At 37.1% G+C, this 18,499-nt stretch overlaps 1 protein-coding gene across 6 annotated transcripts in view; it reads right to left on the minus strand.

The window, feature by feature from the left end:
* The window catches only part of LOC123524283 (FGGY carbohydrate kinase domain-containing protein-like), a 69,181-nt gene that overhangs the window by 45,513 nt on the left and 5,169 nt on the right, over positions 1-18,499 (minus strand). For 4 of the 6 annotated variants that reach the window (XM_053539021.1, XM_053539020.1, XM_053539024.1 and 1 more), the window contains exons 2-7: positions 16,161-16,339; positions 14,528-14,645; positions 13,485-13,636; positions 12,883-12,971; positions 10,197-10,312; positions 4,552-4,680 (exon numbers count right to left, since the gene is read on the minus strand). In XM_053539021.1, coding sequence (XP_053394996.1) covers positions 4,552-4,680; positions 10,197-10,312; positions 12,883-12,971; positions 13,485-13,636; positions 14,528-14,645; positions 16,161-16,339 — 783 coding nt within the window. Of the gene's footprint in view, positions 1-4,192; positions 4,322-4,551; positions 4,681-10,196; positions 10,313-12,882; positions 12,972-13,484; positions 13,637-14,527; positions 14,646-16,160; positions 16,340-18,499 lie in introns of all 6 variants that reach the window. The other 2 variants (XM_053539022.1, XM_053539025.1) reach the window with 2 other exon arrangements.

An 18,499-nucleotide genomic window follows, 5' to 3' on the forward strand; every position in this document is an offset into this window, starting at 1 on the left:
GAAAAACTTTAACCAAGAAAGTGACACGCCGACGCCAGGGCGAGTAGAATAGCACCCCTATTCTCTGAATAGTGGAGCTAAAAAGCAATTTCTTGTGTGTCCTTATACTGTAAAATCATTTAATTTCATGGGCATGAAATTTCGTGGTTTTGGTCAAGATGGCAATTTCATGGGGATATGAATTTGTGGATTTTAAGTTTTGAACATATAATGAATGGGAATTTTACGTGTTCGTTGGGATTAAATTTCGTGGATTGACTCAACCACGAAAATTAGTCCCCGACGAATATAAATGATTTCACAGTATCTAAATGAAGAAGCCTCTCATCCATGTTAGAAAGTTTTTAAGCAACTCGCCCACAGTTTGGGTGAAATTTTTTAACATGCTCATTTCCACAACATGTGGCAAAGAATGTATATCTGACACTGAATAATGGTAAAATGAGCAAAAACAAGCAAATTCGATGAATTGGTATCCCCCGCCGAAAGGGTTTGTGGTGAGGAATGGCAAAAAGATATATCCAGCAAAAGTGAAAGGATGTTAATAAGAAGCAAATAATTTCATTAGTCAAAATCAATTTAACAGAAAACAAATGTTTAATTAAAGAGTATATAATAAATGTATGATACTTTGATCCTGACCAAAGAATTTATTTTGAATGGGATATGCTTACTGTAATAAGCTTAGCTTTTAAAATTAAATGCAGTTAATTGAAATATGAGCTTGAAGTTTAACTGGAACGAAATATTGTCTTCGAGTGGTTTGGCACCAGGTGTTGCTGTTTAACATGTACATTTGAACTTAAAAGGACAGTTTCCTTAAGAGAACACAGGTAAGATATCTTGAACATGGCTGAGGGCAAGGTTTGTGCAGTCACAACTTAACATGTTGAAGGTTTGAACATTTAAAAAAAAAAAAAAAAGGAATGGAAATATATATATGTATATATACATATATGTATATATTTATTTTTTTAGGGGGTGGGGGTGCAGGGGAACGGGAGAGGAAACAAAATTTCACATGCTGATTATAAATATTGATTGAAAATTAAACATGAAAAAAAAAAGGGTAAAAGGGTGAAGTTGGTGGGGGGGGGGGGGGGGGGGAGGAGAGGATGCATGATCAGTGGTGGGCATGACTGGGTGGAGAAGTGAGGTGGGGGAATGGTACAACTTGGAAGGTTTGAAAAAAATCTAAAATAAGAAATGAAAATTTTTTTTAATTTTTTTTTGGGGGGGGGGGAGGGGGGTTGAGAGGGGGAGGGGGGTGTGACCAAGGCAAGTGGGTGACCAGGTGTGGGTGCGCAACTTCACATGTTTATAATAAATGTTCATATAAAAGAATGAAAGAAATTTAATGAAATTCTGCCAAATGGTAAGTTTGTTATGTACAAATAAATTATGTGGATTTTTAGACAATTAAAGGGCAATAACTCTGAAGTTACAAAAGAAATCCGTACAAAACTGTCTGTGCACAACCACATTATAGTGCTCTAAATTCTGTTAAAGTTTCATAGTTCTAGGTAAAATATATCAAAAGTTACGATGCAGAAATTGTAATATCTATAGATCTATAGTACCCTATATAGTTAACACTAGAAATTTCTAAGGGCCATAACTCTGGTGTTACTTGGGCAATCTGTATGAAACTTGATGGGCCCCATAACCTCATAGTGATGAACATGTATATGAAGTTTGTTTGAAAAAAATCTAAAATAAGGATTTTTTTTTTTTTTTGGTGGGGGGGGGGGGGGGCAGGGGGGGGTGTGTGATCAAGGTAAGGGGGTGACCAGGTGTGGGTACACAACTTCACATGTTTACAATAAATGTTCATGGAAAAGAATGAAAGAAATTTAATGAAATTCTACCAAATGGTAAGTTTGTTATGTACAAATATGTGGATTTTTATACAATTAAAGGGCAATAACTCTTAATTTACAAAATAAATCCGAATGAAATTGTGTGTACACAACCACATTATGGTGATCTAAATTCTGTTTAAGTTTCATAGTTCTAAGTCAAATATATCAAAAGTTATGATGCAGAAATTGCCATATTTATAGTACCCTATATAGTTAATACTAAAAACTTCTAAGGGCCATAACTCTGGTGTTACTAGGGCAATCTGACTGAAACTTGACGGGCCGCAAGAACTCATAGTGGTGAACATATATATGAAGTTTTAAATAAATATTCCCAACCATTTCCTAGATATGGCTCCGGACGGACGGAAGGACGGACGGACAACGCCAAAACTATATCCCTCCGACTTTCGTCGGGGGATAATAAATGTTTGATGTTTGTTAAAAAAAAGCAAGAGGAATGTTGATTTCCTCAATTATTTCAAAAGCGTTGCAACGTTTTACTCCCTTCTGCTTAGTATTTTTAGTTATTTGGTGGGATATTTTGAAAAAAAATCGTATGTCAATGACTTTGTACCACTGATCATTTTTACAGTACCCACATTTAATAGATTTCTTAAAGACAAAAAATTCGCTTTAAATCTGTGAACGAGTTGCTTTATCTGTCCTGCATGCATCCAGCTAATTTTCTAGTATACACAATGCCCTACATTGTATATTGTCCAAGATAGCATTGTGCTTTATAATTACACAATGGTTACATGCTGATAATTACATAATGGTTACATGCTGATAATTACATAATGGTTACATGCTGATAGAATACCTGTACCTTTTATTGTATTAATTCATGCTTAACTCCAAACTGAAGAAAGCTTAAAGACTGATCTTATATTAAACAAGATTTATTTGATCTTGTAGCCTCTATGTGAAAAACTTGTTCTGGTGCCATGTAAGGAGGTGTGACAAATGGTCCGCACCTGGACTTCTGGCTTGAGAGCCCAACACCTCAACTTCTAGACCACAACTTCCTGTTTACAACTATTTCAGAAAAGCAAATTAATAACAGAAAAGTATTCAGCCAGCATGAAATAGAAGTTTACAAATATGTCATATATTTACTGTTACATGCTGATAATTACATAATGGTTACATGCTGATAATTACATAATGGTTACATGCTGATAGAATACCTGTACCTTTTATTGTATTAATTCATGCTTAACTCCAAACTGAAGAAAGCTTAAAGACTGATCTTATATTAAACAAGATTTATTTGATCTTGTAGCCTCTATGTGAAAAACTTGTTCTGGTGCCATGTAAGGAGGTGTGACAAATGGTCCGCACCTGGACTTCTGGCTTGAGAGCCCGACACCTCAACTTCTAGACCACAACTTCCTGTTTACAACTATTTCAGAAAAGCAAATTAATAACAGAAAAGTATTCAGCCAGCATGAAATAGAAGTTTACAAATATGTCATATATTTACTGTAGGAATAAGACTTTGTAGTTGTTACTTCAATGCGGACATAGATTTGTCAGTTCTAAATTGTAAAGATAAGAATCTGCTGCCATTTTATTTGATTTTGTTTGTTTGGTGCCAGTCTTGAATTTTTTTAACCCTTACCCTGCTAAATTTCTATAATGAACTGGTCCATCTTTCATTTTGGACAGTGCCATTAACTGTTAAAAGGGGTGCATACCAAAAAGATACTTACTGAATGGCGAACAGTGCAGACCATGATCAGACTGCACGGATGTGCAGGCTGATCATGATCTACACTGGTCACAAAGGCAGAAGCATTATAAGGGTTAATTAATACAATACCAAAACCACTGGTCCCCCACTCAGTTTTAAACTTTCAACAAAGGCAACGAAACACATCTCACTTGAACATCGATTGCTCAAGCTCCAGGACTGACTAGAGCAATATAAGAAGTCCAAGGTTATTTTCACTTTATGTTTGGATCACCCAAATCAGCAGAAACCACCAACATTTGTCTCAAATCATGGCAACTTCACACAACCATTGTTTTATTGTAATAACTGTGAAATCATTAGTATTCGTAGGTGATTCTTTTTTTTTTTTGTGATTTTATGGCCAATGAAAACCCGATGAACATGTAAATTTCCCTTTCTTTCACCTTATGTTCAGGAGTCGAAAGACGCAAATTCTTATCCTCACAAATAATCATTTTGGCCCAAGCTATGACATATTTGTCCCCTAGAGTCCATAGTATGCCCGTTTTTACTGGTATCAGTGCTCATGCAATACTTCCCAAGCTACAGACCACCAACGACAAACACGTAAACCCATAGTGTTACAAACCAATGGTAGCACAATGGGCATCTAACATGCCCACTGATACAGTGGTACCAGGTCTGAGACCCAGCTCTGCTGCTGTGCTGGGAGAGAGGCCCTGCCCGCATGGCTGGCCCTGGGTTTGAATCTCACTACCTAGCATATGTAAAAAAAATAGGTTAAGTACAGCATATACATTGTACATAATTATGCAAATGAGTGAATACCTCACCAGGGTGGTCAATAAAGCTGAAGACAGCAGTTTTCTCTGGTTACTTATTTTATAAAATAGTTTTCAAATGTAATTAGTAAGAACAATTCTCCAAGCTCTATGGCCCTATTGACCACCCTGTCTTATACATATAAATAAACAAATGAGTTTGAACCTATAGCAGCACAGTGTGCATCTATCATTCCAACTGCGACGGCAGTGCCAGGTCTGAGCCCCAAATCTGTTGCAGCCTGTTCGGTCAGTCCTGATCCACATGGCTGACCTTGAGGTTGTATATCGCTTCCTAAAATAGTAAAACACGATACCCTCAAATACAACAGTTACTGTGATTAATTGGTCCCATAGTCTGTTCTTAGTTTACAATTTAAATTTGAAAGTCATCCACACTTTTTCTGCACCCACTGTGAAAAATCTGCACATTCAAATGTCGAAGGGCTTTAATTATCAACAAAGTAGAGTTTTATCTGTACTACCCTAATTTCTTTTTGCAAACAAGAGCTGTCACTAATGGTGATAAATGCCCCCGCAGCACCTTGACCTTTGACCTGGTGAACCCAAAGTCAGTAGGGGTGGTGTACTCAACAAGTACTATCAGCATGTGAAGTTTGAAGGTCCTGGGTGCAGTGGTTCGCGAGTAAAGTGCCTTCATGCAAAAAGTTAACGTTGGCCCCTGTGACCTTGACCTTTGACCTGGTGACCCCAAAGTCAGTAGGGGTGGTGTACTCAATAAGTACTATCAGCAAGTGAAGTTTGAAGGTCCTGGGTGCAGTGGTTCGCGAGTAAAGTGCCTTCGTGCAAAAAGTTAACGTTGGCCCCTGTGACCTTGACCTTTGACCTGGTGACCACAAAGTCAGTAGGGGTGGTGTACTCAATAAGTACTATCAGCATGTGAAGTTTGAAGGTCCTGGGTGCAGTGGTTCCCAAGTAAAGTGCCTTCATGCAAAAAGTTAACGTTGTGACGAACGAACGAACGGACGGACAGTTGAAAACTAATATGCCTCCCTTCGGGGGCATAAAAATCAACAGCTGAATACCTGAATCTGCTGTTAAGGAAAAAGAGCACAACCAAATTTGAATATATTTATGAAAAGACTGAATTAAGCAAGAGATCCTAACATCTGATAAGTCACATTTCTTTACATAATTATGTCACATTGACATATTTGTTTGTTTGGGTTTAGCGCCCAGTTTCAACAGTATTTCAATTATGTAGGCCTTATGGCAGGCAGTCAACCTATCGAATGTTCCTAGATTCTGTACTAGTACCACCCTGTCCTCCGCAAGAAACTGCCAATTTTTCCACATGAATCAGAGGTGGCTGACGATTGATTTTGACACAATGTCACAAAGAACATACAGCTTGCTCAAAATCAAAACCTAGCAATTAGTATAAATCTGTACTCTCCCTACTTAGCTAAGCGGGCGGACACACACATTGACATAAAGACAAAGGCAGTTCACCAGACAACCAGACTTAAGGATGCTCGCTATTACAACAACTGCCGCTAGCTGACATACCTGTAGAGGCAGACGTTCACAACTTCCAATGTATGCAGCACCATATCAATAAAATAATGAGAATGAAACAGAAATCAAAACTGTAGAAACAAAAAATCCATTACAGTTTGAGTGTTCTACATATTGGTATGAAATACATGTTTGTGTTTAAAAACTTTAAACACCTCATGTATTTCATACTCGTATGTAAATACTAAATGAGCCATGCCATGAGAAAACCAACAAAGTGGCTTTGCGGATGCGCAGGCTGGTCTGGATCCATGCTGTTTGCTAACAGTTTCTCTAATTGCAATAGGCTTTGAAAGCGAACTGCATGGATCCTGACCAGACTGTGTGGATGTGCAGGCTGGTCTGGATCCATGCTGGTCGCAAACCACTATGTTGGTTTTCTCATGGCATGGCTAAAATTATGATTATTTTCTACTGAATCGTCCACCAAATCTGTAAAAAGAAATTATTCACAGTTTTCATTGTTATTAGTGCATCTTATTGCTTGTCAATACAATATTGGGTATATAAAGCTAGACTTTTTTTAATGGTCTATAGTTTCCCACTTTTCTTCCAACTTGCTGATTACTTTTTAAGGTTGTTTTTGTGTGCTCTGTTACCCAACCTCCTTTTTCAGCATCTACAGTAACTGTTGAAACTTCAGATCAGTCTGTTATTCTTATTCTTATTATATGACATTTCCTTTGTTTTCAGATTTCATGTCTTGTTGACAGACATTGTATCGCCTATCATTGATGTCTTTACTAAAACACTTTAATTAGTCTTTATCAGAAACTGATGATCAACCTCTTAATCGACCTTATAATGAGATACAGACCAGTTTGATGAAGATCCATCGAGTGCTTCAAGAGAAGTTGTTTCAATGTATTTTTATTTTTAGCTGCAGCAGCCCCTTAAAGGCGCTGAGTGGCTCAATCTAAACAAATTCAGGAGGACCATATAATGATGCTTCATACCAAGTTTGATCAAGATCCATCAAATGGTTCATGAAAAGAAGTTATTTAAAGGTCTCACCATTTTTGGCACTAGCAGCCCCAAGGGGCCAAGTGCACCCATTTGAACACTATTTTGAGATAAGTTTGCAAGTATGCTACAGACCAAGTTTGGTGTAATTCTGACTAGTAGTTTCAGAGAAGAACATGCTTATGTAAATTGTGGACAATGAGTATAACATATACTAATAGCAAAGCCTGAACCTTTGGTGCAGGTGAGCTAAAAAGGAGCAAAACTAAAAACAAGAGGGTCATGATGACCCTGGATCGCTCACCTGAGTACAGTGAAACTCCGCTCGCTCGAGCATCGATGACTCGAGCACCCGGGCTCGCTCGAGCAATTCATATGGTCCCGGCCGATTTCCTTCTATTTTCTATGTGATATAACCATGGCTGGGTCGCGCATCGATAACTCGATCGCTCGAGCATGACACCTGGTCCCTGTGTATTAATTCACTCTTTGTTACTTCTGGCTAACTCGAGCAGAGGTGTCAAAATTTTTCACATCACACCTTCGGCGGTCAGAATGTGTCGGTTAATTAAACATTTTCACACACCGTTAAAATTGCGTAGTCTATTCCCAGACTATCTTAAATGTTTGTTTGTCGGTATGATCTTATGATGAGAATAATTATTGATAAAATCTTAAAGAAAAGTTTTATTGATCAAATATCGATCAATTACTGATTACTTAAAGCATCTTGTCTGCGGGATCGAGAAGATAGTTATGATATCTTAGTATTTTAATCAGCAATTGTTTGCATGCAAATGAAGGAAATAATATAGCCGTTTCATAAAATTCAGACGATAATTATGATATGCACTTGTTGATGAATAAAAAAAAATCTTAGTTTTTCTTCACATGTGCCATTTACAAATTATATATTGAAACGTCTATCAATAGATAACGTTTGTAATACATTTGTTTTTGAAATATGTCACAAGTATGTTATTATTACGCATCACCGTTTACTCTGCAAACGGTCCCAATGACAGTTGGTAAAACAAACTTTAGTTTTCTTCGTATGTTGGTCAATGTTTGGGTCGCTCGAAACCATGGATAACTCGAGCATTTTGCTCATCCCCTTGCGACCTCGAGCGAGCAGTGTTTTACTGTAATATGAGCTACATGTTTCAAATGTCAAACTGATGATAAAATATTAAGAAAGTCAGTAGGTCACATTCATGGTCAATGAAATTCAGTTCTACGATTTGTGTGCAAAACTGTGTAAGTCATCAAAATTTCAAGGCTGTATCTTAAAAAAACAAGAAAGCAGGTCAGTAGGTCAAGGTCACAATCAAGTGACATCATATTACTTGAGGTCATCAGGTAATTATAATTAAATAGTCTTGGAAATAGGATCAGATGATTTTTTAAGTATTTTTCCTATATAACTCACATAATAACTAAGTGACCCTAGGGCGGGGCCTCTTTTAACCCCTGGGGCATAATTTGAACAATTTTGGTAGGGGACTACTAGACAATGCATCATACCAAATATCAAAAGCCTAGGTCGTATGATTTCTGACAAGAAGATTTTTAAAGCTTTTTGCTATTTAAGTCTATATAAAACTTGGGACCCCCAGGGCAGGGCCTCTTTTCACCCCAGGGGTATAATTTGAACAATTTTGGTTGAGGACCATAAGACAATGCTACAAACCAAATATCAAAGGTCTAAGAGTTGTGGTTTCAGACAAGAAGATTTTTAAACTTTTTCCTATATAAGTCTATGTAAAACTTGCAACCCCCAGGGCAGGGCCATATTTGACCCTAGGGGGATAATTTAAACAATCTTGGTAGAGGACCACTAGATGATGCTACATACCAAATATCAAAGCCCTAGGCCATGTGGTTTTGTACAAGAAGATTTTCAAAGTTTTCCCTATATAACTCTTACTAAACCATGTGACCCCCGCGGCGGGGCCATATTTGACCCTAGGGGGATAATTTGAACAATCTTGATAGAAGACCACTAGATGATGCTACATACCAAACATCAAAGCCCAAGGCCATGTGGTTTTGTACAAGAGGATTTTCAAAGTTTTCCCTATATAAGTCTATATAAACCATGTGACCCCTGGGGCGGGGCCATAATTGACCCTAGGGGGATAATTTGAACAATTTTGGTAGAGGACCACTAGATGATGCTACACACCAGATATCAAAGCCCTAGGCCCTGTGGTTTTGGACAAGAAGATTTTTAAAGTTTTTCCTTTCGGTTGCCATGGCAACCACAGTTCTGCATGGAATTCAATTCTTTGAACAATTTTGAAAGGGGGCCATCCAAGGATCATTCCTGTGAAGTCTGGTGTAATTCTGCCCAGTGATTTTCAAGAAGAAGATGGGTTTTTTTAGGAAATGCTGATGGACGGACGACGCACGACGCACACCGCACGACGGACGCCGGACATTGAGCGGTCACAATAGCTCACCATGAGCCTTTGGCTCAGGTGAGCTAAAAATAATCCAACATAAAAGTGCTCAATATGTGCATGTCCACTTCATGTTGATGATGTATATGAAATTCCATTTAAACTGTATGGAAACTGTAGGAATTAAGTACACAAGAAAGTGTGAATGATGCACGAACTGAATGAAAGATGGACAGTTCAAACATAATATGCCTCCCAGGTCTTCAATACTGAGAGCTTTTAAAGTTCTTGCTCTGTACTTTTTTTTTTTTGGTGGGGAGTGGGGATATTAATTCAACAAATAAACTCAATCTTTTTAAATCATAGGGAACTTACTGTAAAAACATTAACATTATGTGGGATTAAATTTCATGGATTTTATGGTTGCATCGATTCAGGAACAAAATTAATATAATTTCAGTTCATTTTATGTTCAAAAGTTGAAATTCACAAATTCGTCTCCCAACAAAATAATCTTTTGGTCAAAACCTTAAATTTTTTTATGAAATTTAGTGGACATGAAATGCATGATTTTTCAGAATCTTTGTTTGTTCGTTGTCGGTTTAACGCTGTTTTTTAACGGTATTTCAGTCATGTAACGTCAGGCAGTTAACCTAACAAGTGTTCCTGGATTCTGTACCAGTACAAACCTGTTCTCCACGAGTAACTGCCAACTTCCCCACATGAATCAGAGGTGGAGGGCGAATGATTTCGAACACAATGTCTTTTATCAAATCGTCATGGAGAACATATGCCTCGCCCAGTGCTCGAACTCACGACCCCACGATCCATAGATCTGCACTCTCCCTACTGAGCTAAGCTGGTGGGCTACTTTTCAGAATCAGTTTCAACATAAAATGTAACTTACCAATTTTTTCAAAATTCTTCTCACACAGTTCTTCCAGTCCTATTAATTTATAAAACTGTGGATCAAACTGTTTATCTTTAGTATATGTCCACTTTGCCGTCACTGAGCACAGAGATCTGCAGAAATAATACTTTACATTGGAACATCTCTGTTTTGTTGTGTAAAGAGATTTCAATGATAAAAACCAGACGTTCACACTAAATATTTTACCCAGTGACCCGAAGAACAACCAAGTTTTAAAATCTAGTGGTCCTTCCAAATCTAGCTGGTCCCCACAATCTAGCAAAACAATCTGAATAACAAAAACATATTATTTAGGAATTTCAGTTACTTTATTAAAAGATTTTGTTTTCCTGACAATATTACAGTGTATCTTTCTTAACCCATATTCTGCTAAATTTCTATAATGAACTTGTCCATGTCTATTTGACATGGATGCCCCCACATATGTGCCATCCTCTAAATAACAGAATAGAAGCTCGAACATCCTTAGATGCTAAGTGTTGCCACTTCTTTGGCCCATTAAGCTTTATCTGTAGATGGACTTTTATAAAAACATTCATGTTAGCTTCCATAGTAAAATTTTGTAAAATTTCTGTACTTTTTATTTTTCCAAAACTGATTTCGCCTAATTTTTACAATGGGAAAAATACATTATTGATCATAAAATCGACATTCCTAAAATTCTTTTCAAAATTTCAAAAGTTCTCGCTACCATCTGTGGAGACCTAAAGAAAAACGTATATTTTATACAAGGCCCCCAATTTCACAAAAATATTTGTTTGTTAATTAATTTATTAATTCATGTTCATTTGCTTCTAAAAGAAAAGAAAAATCTGAAGCAAATTAAAGTACTTTAAACAACTAGCAAAATTAAGTATTTTCGTGAAATCGGGGCCAGGATCTTGCAATTAAAGAAGTATTTAACCAACAAGAGCTGTCCGTAAGACAGCCAAGCTCGACTATTCGAAATATTGTCCCAGAAGCAGGAAAATATTACCCCAAAAGGTTAAATATCAAAAGAGTTCTAAGTTCAAAAGGGGGAATAATTTGACCAAAATGCATATCAGTTATGGGACTTGCTGCTATCAACTAGTTTTATAACCCCGAAGGCACATGTGAAGTTTCAATTCAATATCTGCATTAGTTTTGGAGTTAGAAACTTGCATGTAAAACTTTAACCAGAATTTTCAATATCCAAAAGGGGGCATAATTTGCCCAAAATACATGTCAGAGTTATAGGACTTGATCCAGTGAGGTTAGTAATTGATCTAGAAAAAGAAAAAATAAGTTTCAAATCTATATGCCTTTTAGTAATAGCTGTATGTACTTGCACGCAAAACTTTAACCAGAATTTGCTAAGTCCAAAAGGGGACATAATTTGGCCAAAATGAAGGTCAGAGTTATGGGACTTGCTGCTATCAACTAGTTTTATAACCCCGAAGACACATGTGAAGTTTCAAATCAATATCTGCATTAGTTTTGGAGATAATAACTTGCATGTAAAACTTTAACCAAAATTTTCTGTCTAAAAGGGGGCATAATTTGCTCAAAAAACATGTCAGAGTTATGGGACTTGACCCAGTGAGGTTGGTAATTGATCTAGAAAAAGAAAAAATAAGTTTCAAATCTATATGCCTTTTAGAAATAGCTGTATGTACTTGCACGCAAAACTTTAACCAGAATTTTCTAAGTCCAAAAGGGGCATAATTTGGCCAAAATGAAGGTCAGAGTTATGGGACCTGCTGCTATCAACTAGATTTATAACCCCGAAGACACATAATGAAGTTTCAAATCAATATCTGCATTAGTTTTGGAGATAGTAACTTGCATGTAAAACTTTAACCAAAATTTTCTAAGTCTAAAAGGGGGCATAATTTGCTCAAAATACATGTCAGAGTTATGGGTCTTGACCCAGTGAGGTTGGTAATTGATCTAGAAAAAGAAAAAATAAGTTTCAAATCTACATGCCTTTTAGAAATAGCTGTATGTACTTGCACGCAAAACTTGAACCAGAATTTTCTAAGTCCAAAAGGGGGTATAATTTGGCCAAAATGAAAGTCAGAGTTATGGGACTTGCTGCTATCAACTAGTTTTATAACCCCGAAGACACATGTGAAGTTTCAAATCAATATCTGCATTAGTTTTGGAGATAGTAACTTGCATGTAAAACTTTAACCAAAATTTTCTAAGTCCAAAAGGGGGCATAATTTGCTCAAAATACATGTCAGAGTTATGGGACTTGACCCAGAGAGGTTGGTAATTGACCTAGAAAAAGAAAAAATAAGTTTCAAAGCTATATGCCTTTAATTGATGGCTGTATGTACTTGCATGCAAAAACTTAACCAAGGTGTGACGCCGACGCCGACGCCAGGGTGAGTAGAATAGCTAGACTATTCTTCGAATAGTCGAGCTAAAAACTATAAAGGATTAAGTGGATCAAGCAGCAGTACTCTGATCCTACCAGTGCTGTTCCATGAAGAAATGGTTACCATAGTAACTCATGATGATTTTGTTTCAATGAAGCTATTAAAAATAAATTGGTATAAACTGTGTAATTAGTGAAATCCGGACTAATTAGAAAGGATTTTGTGGTTTCAACCACAGATAAAATTCAGTCTTTAAGAACAAATCAAATTTCTGTATCTTAGATTAGAACAAAGGTCACAAACATCTACACATTTACCTTGTGAGGGAATCTGTTGCACGCCAGGTAAGGAAATCACAGAGGTCAAACATGTGACCTGCTTTATCCCAGCATTGCTCTTTCAAATTCTGCAAAAAAAGTCTGAAAGTCTGAGAATATTTCTTCACACAATAAACAAGAATGATGTCAACATTGTATGACACATGCATTATGAAAATGTTTCATAAAATAAGCTAAAATATAAATTCAACAAGTGCTCCAAAAAGCGGGGAAATAAAGTTCTAGATCAGAGGAAGAGAACACATAACTGATAGCCATGTTGTTTTTTTTGGTCCGTGTGTGTTGGGGTTGGGGTGGGGTTTGAGGGGGGGAGGGGGGGTAACAATGCAAAATTCACACTTCAATTTTGTGTTCTTATGAACGCTGAACTTTAACTGATGTAACTTAAACAAGGTATCAATTCTTGAAGGCATTCAAAGGAAAGGAATGCTGATTTTTTTTCGTATTTTGTATTTACTTAAGAGTTTCATTTTTTTAGAATCAGAGTCAGACTTCATCTAAAGACAAATGGAAAAGCACCGTTTAGTGAATAAAATACTTCTACAGGAAGTGTCCATTAATGTCTGATTGTACATGCATACCTGTTTAAGCCAGAGCAATTTTGGCGGCTCCATTTCCAGTGAGATACCGCCCCCTGTGTATTTCAGCACACCGTGTTTGGTAGCATTTATAAGGTCCGTTTCCTCTGAAGCCCTGTGGTCCATCCACATGATAATATCACAGTCAAGGGTTCCTGGATATTATACACAACAAAGTAAATAAGCATAAAATGTACAGACTGAAAATCATATCTTAGGTCATCATACTTTTTTTTTTCAAAACTTAAGGCCATTCAAAGAAAATTCGGCAAAAAAGATAATGTGGTTAATGTTTTGCTAATCTGAGCTAGGAGTGCGTCTATTTGACATGGATGCCCCCATATACTGTGCCATCCTCTAAATTACAAACTCTTTAGTAAAGACCATCTTCACATGAAGGATGTTCGACTACAAATTTGAAGCAAATTGTATTCAGATAAGGTTGTGCATATGGCCTATTTTGAGAAATTAAGAAAGAGCCATAATTCTAGAAAAAATTAGCCACAGAAAAAAGACCATTATTTATAGTCATCTTCACATAAAGGTCCTTCATCTGAGAAACTTTCAAGCATATCCTTAGTATTTGCGGAGTTGGACACACAAGATTTTTCTCCAGAAAAACTATCAAAGGGCGGTAAAAATAGTAACAGCAAAAGTTCCTTCTTTTATGGTCATCTTGCACATCAAGCTTGTTCATCTGTGAAAGTCTGAAGCAAATCAGGCTAAAAGTGTTGGAGGAGATAGACACACAAGATTCCAAGACATTACAGATGGACAAACAAGAATTTTCTCTATAATCTATAGCAAAACTATAAAAGGCCATAACTGCAGTAAAAATAGTCACAGGAAAAATTCCTTCCCGCACATCAAGCTTGTTTATCTGTGAAAGTTTGAAGCAAATCAGGCTAACAGTGTGGTAGGAGTTGGACACACAAGATTTCGGGGAAAAATTTGGACCTGAAGCAGGTTTACAAAGAAGGGAATAACAACATTTGATAACATTTTTGTAAATAGAGATTGCCAGAGGGAATATGTTGTAGACCTACCTTCTGGACAAACAGACAGAGGTTTTCCTTGCTTGTCTCTGATAACCAATGAGCAGGTGGCATCAAATCCAATTCCTCCCACATCATCCTTGTCCACGCCCCCAGTGCTGCATACACTCTTAAATAAATATAATGACAACATAAAACAAGGGCAGAAACAGTTATCTATTGGTAAAATACCTGACTACTAAGCCAAAGAGCATCAGTTCTGAATACCCACTCTTCCATCCAATATTATTGAAACTAGAATTGTGTCCATAGGACACGGATGCCCCAACATACTGTGCCATCCTCTATATAGCAAAAACTATCAAAGGGCCATAACTGCAGTAAAAATATTCACATAAAAAATTCCTTCCTTTATGGTCATCTAAACATCAAACTTGTTCATCTGTGAAAGTCTGAAGCAGATCAGGCTAATAGTGTGGGAGGAGTTGGACACACAAGACTTCCGGATGTACTTATGTACGGATGGACAGCACCAACACTATATGCCCACCCCTCCACATAAATGGGGGGTGGGGTGGGGGGGGACATAAAAGTTCTGGTAAGTGTACTGTGTGTAGATAGATGTTTACTGTGAAAACCTTTAAAAGTAGGACTGCCACAGGTACTTTACCACTAGCAGCTTTTGAGGTCATAAGCATTCCCTTTTTCAGAACATTATCAAAGTGATACTGGTACAGACTATTTGCTGGAAACATACTGTCTAACTGCGATTAGCTCAGTAGGGAGAGCGTTGGTCTACGGATCGCAGGGTCGTGTGTTTGGTTTGATCCCCAGGAGGGGCTTATGTTCTCCGTGACGATTTGATAAAAGACATTGTGTCTGAAACCGTTCATCCTCCATCTCTGATTCATGTGGGGAATTTGGCAGTTGCTTGCGGAGAACAGGTTTGTACTGGTACAGAATCCAGGAACACTGGTTAGGTTAACTGCCCGCTGTTACATGACTGAAATACTGTTGAAAAATGGCATTAAACCCAAAACAAACAAACAAACAAAAACACAAATAAATAGACCACAATTACCACAGAACAAAAACAAAAAGTATCTGGTTGTTCTGCTAAGATAAATCAACATGAAACTGGTGAAGCTATATGGTACACATACGGAAGTATATAATATTCACATCCTAAAACCTGTCAGTTTAAACTCAGTTATGTGAACTACTAAAAGTCAAGAAAAATCAACTCCTGTCTTAACCTGAACAAACATTTATTTTAGAACTATCCAACGCAGTGTATGGTTATAATTTTGACTTTCTATATACGGCACCCATAAGATGACAACAAAATATATCTTCTACCTAAGGACAGGGATTTTTTTTTTTTTTTTTTGGAGGGGTGTGGGGTTTATCCATCGACCCAATTATAGGTCATGATACTTTGACTTTCCAGCTTTGATGTTGGAGGCAGACCCCCCCCCCGTGCCCCTCTGTGCATTATTTCATCACAGGCAGGCACCTGGGTAGAACCACCGACCTTCCAAAAACCAGCTAAATGGCTTCCACACATAAAGAGTTCAACGCCCTGAGTGAGGCTCGAACCTACATCAGTGGGCAAGTGATTCGAAGTCAGCAAACTTAACCACTCAGCCATGGAGGCCCTAATGACAGGAAAAATATTGTATACCTTCACTGTAAATATAACTGCTGACCAGATATCTTCTGAGGACTGCTGGTAAAAGTCTGGCTTTGGGTTCCAGATTCGAATCTCTTTAGATGCAGCAGTGACAAGTTTACCATCCTGCTGAACCAAAGCCGCACGGACTGATCCAGTGCCAACATCTACTCCAATGAAGTACCTCATACCTGAAATTATTTTTAAAAGTTCCTCAATGTTTTACTTTTTAATTATCATTAAATCACAAAATCACATAAACTTTTGGTAAACGAGCATCATCTTTACCAGCAATCTACTGTCAAATACATGCTTTACTTAAGAAATAATATACTGTGAAATCATTTAAATTCGCTGGCATGAAATTTCGCGCAAACGTGAGGAATGACTGTTTCGCGCGGGCTTTAATTCGAGCATTTTCAATTTTAGCAATGAAAAATATAATGAAAAATAATAATAGCGCGGTCTTAAATTCGCGCATCGGTCCTAGCGCGAAATACGCAAAAATTCGTCCTACGCGAATAAAAATGATTTCACAGTATCTCATCCAGTGACTTGTTGTTGAATAAATCATTGTTTGGAGTTCAGATGCCAAGGAATTATATCACTAGGGCGGAGCCCAAGTGATATAATAATACGCATCTGAACGACAACAATGATTTATTCAAGAGCAAATCACTAAATGAGATATATTATTTCGATTCTTACACGTTATCAAGGATTTTTAAGTACAGCTTTGATGACATTCATTAAATATTTGCCCATTTTTAATCGGTTTCTTCTCCAGCGCGCCGCTGTGACGTTTGACGCCATGACGTAATAATTGTGACGTCAGAACAGTGATTTGCTGTGTGATAATTCACTGTTTTCTGCCTTCTTTGTTTAATAGGAAAATGAATCGGATCGTGTTAGAATGTACAATCCCGTATGACTGGATACTGAAAATATCCCCCTTTGAAAAAGAATGCCTTATTATGATTACACTGGAAGTCATGGTTAAGAAGTCATTTACCCACTGGCCAGATACAAGAATAAAACCTGGATCCACGATACAACAACATAGTTCTGATAAAAATAGTAACACCATTTTCCTTCTAAAGATTAAATATGGTGACAGAAATGTTCACATCACTGTATAATAAATCCAATTCTAATAATTATGCTTTTCTGTGTTAAAACACTCTTACGCTAGAATGACGTCACGTTAACGTGCAGTGACGTCAATGTTTTTGTTGCGACAAAGAAAGAGCGCTAATATAATTTTCTTACTGTTTTAGATTAAGATCATATTTGAATCGAAATAATTCATAGCAAAACCGTGTTTTAACACTATTTATACACTCTGGCGGTAATACGTCGTACAAATAATTTGTGCCCTCATGAAATTATTGAGCCTAACATATAACCACCCATAGTGCATAAATAGTGTTAAAACACTCTTTTGCTGTAACTTATTTCTTAAATAATTTAATTTGGGCAGCACTACTTATTATTCAAAGGGCTGTTCACTGAAAATTTACTGACTGAATAGCTGTACACAGTATAATCCGTGGCAAGACTCCTGTGGAAATAGCTTGCGTCATAAACCTGAATCCCCTCGGTATTGAATCAATTCTGCAACTCTGATACGAGTGATCTCCCATAAACTAGAATTTACAGTCAACTCGTCCCCCAGTCAACTCGTCCCCATTTTGGTCATTTCGTATCCCCTGATGATTTCAAATTGGTCATTTCGTCCCCCACATTCGGCCCCTCCTTAGTTTTAGTATTAGATTAATATAATTATGATGTAAAATATGTGTTCTGTAAAAACATGTTCTACATAAAAAACATGAAAATCTTACTTTAAAAACTACATCTTGTTTTGCTTTATAAATACCCGATCGTATGTAAAAGTGCAGAGTTGTGTAGCTTAAAGTGTGCATTGACTAATGCGGCCATGTATCTTTTTTAAAGATACTTTTTGTTTCTGAATGTAATCAAAATTGTGACTTTCACTAAGATTCATATTAGGAAAACTTGTCTGAGGTCCAATTTTGTCAAAACAGCCCAGCAAAAGATCAATTCCACACTCCTATCTTTTTATATTGGTCAGTATTTCTTAGTATACCCTATTTTATAAATAACTGTACAAATAAAGCAGAAATGAAAAATTTCTTTGAAGCACTCTTTTCTTACACTCTTTTATCATAGTAGCCTCATGTGGTTCTGGGACGATCTGTGTATGAAAAGAATTGGAACCACTGCCTTACCCTTGCATGATCGTACGAGGCGGCTAATAGGGTCTTAACACTTGGTTTTGCTGTAACTTTGTGATTCCAGCAGGTATGCAAATTTTGATTCCATACCTC

Source organism: Mercenaria mercenaria, chromosome 3, assembly GCF_021730395.1.
Source record: "Mercenaria mercenaria strain notata chromosome 3, MADL_Memer_1, whole genome shotgun sequence".
In the NCBI taxonomy this organism is placed as follows: domain Eukaryota; kingdom Metazoa; phylum Mollusca; class Bivalvia; order Venerida; family Veneridae; genus Mercenaria; species Mercenaria mercenaria.